The sequence below is a fragment of the Rattus norvegicus genome, chromosome 5, assembly GCF_021556685.1.
Source record: "Rattus norvegicus strain SHRSP/BbbUtx chromosome 5, alternate assembly SHRSP_T2T, whole genome shotgun sequence".
NCBI lineage: Eukaryota > Metazoa > Chordata > Mammalia > Rodentia > Muridae > Rattus > Rattus norvegicus.
Window position 1 is genome coordinate 123,267,434 of NC_141538.1, and position 6,000 is coordinate 123,273,433.

Sequence of the window (6,000 nt, forward strand, 5' to 3'; positions counted from 1 at the left end):
TCTACTTGTGGTAGGGGATATGTGAATATTGGTCCTCAAAGCTCACATTTGAATACAGATTCTACCAACTGCAACTTTGTTAGGTCTGATTTTGCTAAACAAACTGCCATCAGCTGTTCTTCCACCCATGGAAAAATTTAGAAGTAACTACTTTGCATTCTCTCCAAACTAAGGAAAGAAATGTTAGCAAATTTTGACTTCTGATACCTCCTCCAGTTTTTAAACTCAAAAATCCATCAGTCTAGGAAAATATACGCACTTTCTTTTTTGTGGCTCTAATGGTAAATAACCAAACCTGGTGAAGACCATTGAAATACTGCTCTTTTGATGGGTGTATCTTAATTGTATTCAACTAAAATGTTCTCGGTACAAAGTGTACTGGAATGAGAGGGAGAAGATGTTCTGGTGGCATTTATGTGTAATTTTATGGGATTTTCCAAAACTTGATCATTTCAGGTTCTTCGCAACATGGTACACTGTGCAGACCTGAGCAACCCTACCAAGTCCTTGGAGTTGTATCGGCAATGGACTGATCGCATCATGGAGGAGTTTTTCCAACAGGGAGACAAAGAACGGGAGAGGGGAATGGAGATTAGCCCAATGTGTGATAAACACACAGCTTCTGTGGAAAAGTCCCAGGTATCTACACTGAGATTTTTTTTCAATGTTTGTATGAGCTCTACCAATAGTAGAACTGGAGAGTTCCTTTCTTTTAGCGTGTGTGTGTGTGTGTGTGTGTGTGTGTGTGTGTGTGTGTGTGTTCATGCATGTGAATGTCTGTGAAATGATACATGTAATTCCATCATCTGTATCATTTCTTTGCTTTCTCCATGCACATTCTCTCAGGCAGGGCATTAAGCAAAGTGTTCAGTTACCTGGGACCTTATTAGATTCGATGGATGCCTGAGCACCTGTACTTCCATCCGCCTACCTAGATTTCTCCTCATCCCTTCTTCATCCAAGAGCTCAACTTGCTCTCTGTGCTCTCCGCATATCTGTTGCTCTCCTTAGTCAAGCACAATGTCACCATCACCGAAGATGAAGAAGTCCCATTTTTGCAATGTGGCTAAAGTATCTTCCCAATGTGAGGCAAAACAAGCCAGCCAGCAAGCAAACAGCTGTTCTCTTGGTCCTGTTTGTCAACCTCTTAGTGACCCAGTTGTCTTCTCTGTCATGTGGACAGGTCTCCCCAATTGCCATGTTGCCTTCATCCCACCGCCGAACATCATATACTTGATCTGGAAAGACAGCTTCTAACTAGGAGTTCTTAGTATTAGGGGTTTTCTCATCCAAGGTTCCAGGGAATAAACAACTAGTAATGATCTTCCATGAAAGGCTTTAGTTTAGGCTTTAGTTTTTTCTACTAAAAGCAAATCAAGTGAAGAAATTAAATGACTGTGCTGTGTTATGTCATGCATGTTTGTCTGTTGCTGTGGGCTTTTTTTTTTCTAGTCCCTGGAAAGCACTTTGAAAATGGCCTCTAAAATCCTTTAAACCATATATAAAGAGATAACAGAAAAAAATGAGTGGGTAGGAACTAAGTAATCTGAATCATCCAGCCAAATTCCTGTAACTAGTGCAGATCACATCTGCCCTGGCTTTAGTATGAGTCTTGCTCATTAAGTTGGAACAGAACCATTAAAAGGCATAATATGTGCACATACATGGGCACACATCACACACACACATACACACACACACATACACAATACACCAATACACATAGACACACATACACATAGACACACATACATATAGATGCACATACACACATGCACATACACACACATATGGGGTGAGGTAGGGCAAAAATCTCACATATGACCAAAGTTCTTGTTTACTTAATTTGAATATATTAAATGACTGGCCATATACCAGAATACTGATAGAGAAAGGTTTCCGGCAGAGTGAAAAGATAAAACATAATGTCCCCAAAAGACCCTAGGTCCTCTCCCCTTTGATCCCAACTCAGCATCTCTCCCTCCGGCCCCACCCTTATTCTGACAGGGGAATTCCATTCCCTCATTCATTGGTGCCTATTCTCTTTACCTGCCCAATCCCCAATGTTTCCTGTTTGTCTGACAGTGAGGAGGTCAGTTTGAGGCCACTTAGCTAACTCCTGCAGGATGCATAGCCCCTGTGTAAGCCACAACAGAGCCACAGCCTTGATTTATGCTCTTGCACACAGGCAAGAGGAACTGTTTACTTGTTTTTATTTTCCTTCTTTCTCCTGATGGAAATGGCTGCACACGCACTGTGGATCTTAAACAATAGCAGCGGTATCCACACTGGGGATATTTGTTTGTTTAGGGTTTCAATTGTTTTCAAGTATTTTATTATTATTTTAAATAGTCCTCTACATGGCAAAGGCTTGAGAAGCTCCAGAATAGTAGAGGGCCACCTCCTGTCATCTTGGCATGGTGACATATTTAATAGTTATCAGGGAGAGAATATTGAATCAGAACACTTCAGACTTGGGGCTTCCTTCAGGGAATGAATGACTCACAGAATCCAACAGTGACAAAGTTATTCCCAGTTACGTCCAGACCTAGCTGGCAGATGTGAAAGGAAAGACTGCTGCAATGAGATGAAAAGAAGCTTTGGAGCCAGACAAAGCCAGACTAAGGCCCACATCTGCCACTTCCAAGCAAATCTATGTACCACGTTTGGTCTCCATGATTCTCAGTTTCTTCCTTTGTAAACAGCAGGCAACAATACTTTGCAGGATTAAGAGGTGTTTGCACATATTGTATACAGCCCCAGGCCTACCATATAGCAAGCAATCCAGTAAACAACCTCTTACTATTGGTCCCCTTCAGTCCCCTTCTCCCTTTATATAGAAACCATGAGAGGGCGCTTAGTTTTCTAGGGCCCATGCAGTAACAGATGTGTTACTTTTCTTCCAGGTTGGTTTCATTGACTACATTGTCCATCCATTGTGGGAGACCTGGGCAGACCTGGTTCAGCCTGATGCTCAAGACATTTTGGACACACTAGAAGATAACAGGAACTGGTACCAGAGTATGATTCCCCAGAGCCCCTCTCCACCACTGGACGAGAGGAGCAGGGACTGCCAAGGCCTTATGGAGAAGTTTCAGTTCGAACTGACCCTTGAAGAAGAGGATTCTGAAGGACCGGAAAAGGAGGGAGAAGGCCCCAACTATTTCAGCAGCACAAAGACACTTTGTGTGATCGATCCAGAGAACAGGGATTCTCTGGAAGAGACTGACATAGACATTGCCACAGAAGACAAGTCTCTGATCGACACATAATCTCCCTCTGTGTGGAGGTGAACATTCTATCCTTGACGAGCATGCCAGCTGAGTGGTAGGGCCCACCTACCAGAGCCAAGGCCTGCACAAAACAAAGGCCACCTGGCCTTTGCAGTTACTTGAGTTTGGAGCCAGAATGCAAGGCCGTGAAGCAAATAGCAGTTCCGTGCTGCCTTGCCTTGCCGGCGAGCTTGGCGGAGACCCGCAGCTGTAGTAGAAGCCAGTTCCCAGCACAGCTAAATGGCTTGAAAACAGAGGACAGAAAGCTGAGAGATTGCTCTGCAATAGGTGTTGAGGGGCTGTCCCGACAGGTGACTGAACTCACTAACAACTTCATCTATAAATCTCACCCATCCTGTTGTCTGCCAACCTGTGTGCCTTTTTTGTAAAATGTTTTCGTGTCTTTGAAATGCCTGTTGAATATCTAGAGTTTAGTACCTCCTTCTACAAACTTTTTTGAGTCTTTCTGGGAAAAAAAAAACAAAAAGAAAATGAAAGAGAGCAGTTTCCCTTCTTTCTTGGGTAATATCTTTGGCTTTCCTCCAGTTAACTTTTGCAAACCAACGGGGACAGATGCAGTTCTAACCACAGGCTACTTCCTTCTCTTTGTCCAATCTGACTCTGTAGTGGCCCCTGCAACTTAACTGTTTGCCTGCTTTGAGTACTGTTTTCCCCCTGAGAATTCTCTCTGCTTTGCTTTAAACTCATGCTCAACAAACCAGGAGGTCTGTGGAAGAAGCCGTGATGTTTGCCATCAGTCTATGGAGTGGTCAGTCATACAAGGCCATGTGTGTGGCTGCCCCACTGTGAGCTGCACACCACCTGCCATCCCTCCTCTCTCACCCCCTCCTTCGCCCAAGTATACTATTGTCAATTTAATGCTGCCGTCTTTGTCTCGTACTACCCCCTGCACTAACACTTCCCTCTTCCTGTTTATAACCATGTATTTATTACATAATGTACATATTGTAATGTTTTGTAAGTTATTAATTTATATATCTAACATTGCCTGCCAATGGTGGTGTTAAATTTGTGTAGAAAACTCTGCCTAAGAGTTGCAACCTTTTCTTGTAATGTTTTGTATTGTGTATTATATATCCCAAACAACGCTTAAGGGAGACATGAAGCCCCATTAGAAGTTAAGGACAGGAATGGCCGTTGTTCCAAAGGTCTGCCCTTTCTTTGTCTGAGTCCCTAATTCTGCCGAACCCTTTGATGAGCTGGTTTTGCAAACAGGATTATCATATTAGATACTAAATGGTTTATACTGAGGTTTTATTTTGTATAGTTTGGTAGGGGCTAGGAGCACTGGGATGTCAGGTTTTTTGTTTTGTTTTTGTTTTTTGTTTTGATTTTTTTTTAACCCATGTTCCATCCAAGTCTCTGGATGCATGAATTGGGTTGTCACTGGGCTCTGCTCTAATTGTGGCTTTGGTTCTAATAAAACAACACTACATTTGCTCACAGATGATACTGAGTAGCCCCAGACTACTGATTTGGCAGAGCTAGTCTCCATGCTGCCCACAAGCAGGGGAGCCCTGTTCAAATTCATCAAAGGCAACAAGAAGACAATGTGAATTTTTATCGTAGAATGTGAACTGATGTCATAAATTATGCAAATGTGAAGCTTCTGATAACACTTGTTAGGCCTCTTCCTGGTGTCAGTTTCAGTTTGTAAAATATGTGTCATGCTTCAGTTCAGCATTGTGACAACTAGTTAAAGAAAATGGCACAAAATGTGCATGACCAATGGGTTCCTACGTCTGTAACACTGCGTTGTTCCAGGTGGACGTTATATTGTTTTCAAAAGTTTCTCACAATGTATGTTATAATATTATTACTATTATATATTGTGCTCAAATGCATTCTTAAGAGACTTTTATATGAGCTGAATAAACAAAAGCATGAATAAATTAGGTTGTAGCTCCATTCATTTTGTAGTCAATTCTAATATACTAAGCGGGATTTTTTTTCTTCTTCTTCCTCTTCTTCACCATACTTCACAAGAAGACAAGCCACTTTGCTCATCCACATCACAAGTGAAGTTTCATATTCTCTGTGTGCAAAAAGCCCCATGGCTCAGAACATTTCATTTTCTTCTCAGCAGATTATTCACCCAGCTCATTGATACAGGAAGGAGGGTGGTGAAGACTAACAAACAAAACCACTTTGTTCGTCTTGAACCATTTCCTTCTACCTCTCTAGAATTCTGAAGAGTTTAATCTGTTAGGTAAATAAAAGGCATCGTCAGCTGGGTTGCGTCACCTACCACAGTGACTCACAGAATCATAGTACGGTTAGTTCAATGTAGAGAAACCCGTTGATTCATTTGACACACAGGGAATCCGAGGTCTAAAAGAGTCACCTAGACCACAACCCTTAGAGCACATAGAAATCCTCATAGACACCACAGCAATCTGCCTATGCCTTTGCTTGTATCGTAGGTTATGCTATTCTAAAAAGAACTGTTTAAATGTTACCAAGTCTTAAAGGCATCATTTTAAAATAAGTCATCCTGAGTGCGTGTGTGCATGCATAGGAGATGACAAATGCTCAATGGGTAGCTCTTACTAACTTAGCCACAGAGAAGTAAGTACCCTGTGGGCAGGAAAGAGTCTGTGCTAGATGAATTCCTCAGTAAGAGGAAATTACTGAATTTCTTTAGAAAATCAAAAGCTTGCCTTTCGGTTCTAGCCAGAACTGACTAGATATTATCATCTGATACCGT

The 6,000-nt window shown here is 42.0% G+C and overlaps 1 protein-coding gene across 7 annotated transcripts in view; it reads left to right on the forward strand.

Annotated features, from left to right (window-relative positions):
* Positions 1-5,201, forward strand: part of Pde4b (phosphodiesterase 4B) — a 576,426-nt gene extending 571,225 nt beyond the window's left edge. For 4 of the 7 annotated variants that reach the window (XR_015687514.1, XM_087660355.1, XM_087660357.1 and 1 more), the window contains 2 exons: positions 457-639; positions 2,907-5,185. Coding sequence is in view for 6 of the 7 variants with exons in the window: in XM_087660355.1 (XP_087516481.1) it covers positions 457-639; positions 2,907-3,272 (549 nt within the window). In the remaining variant the exon portion in view is untranslated. 7 annotated transcript variants of the gene reach the window in all.
* Positions 5,202-6,000: the final 799 nt, after the last annotated feature.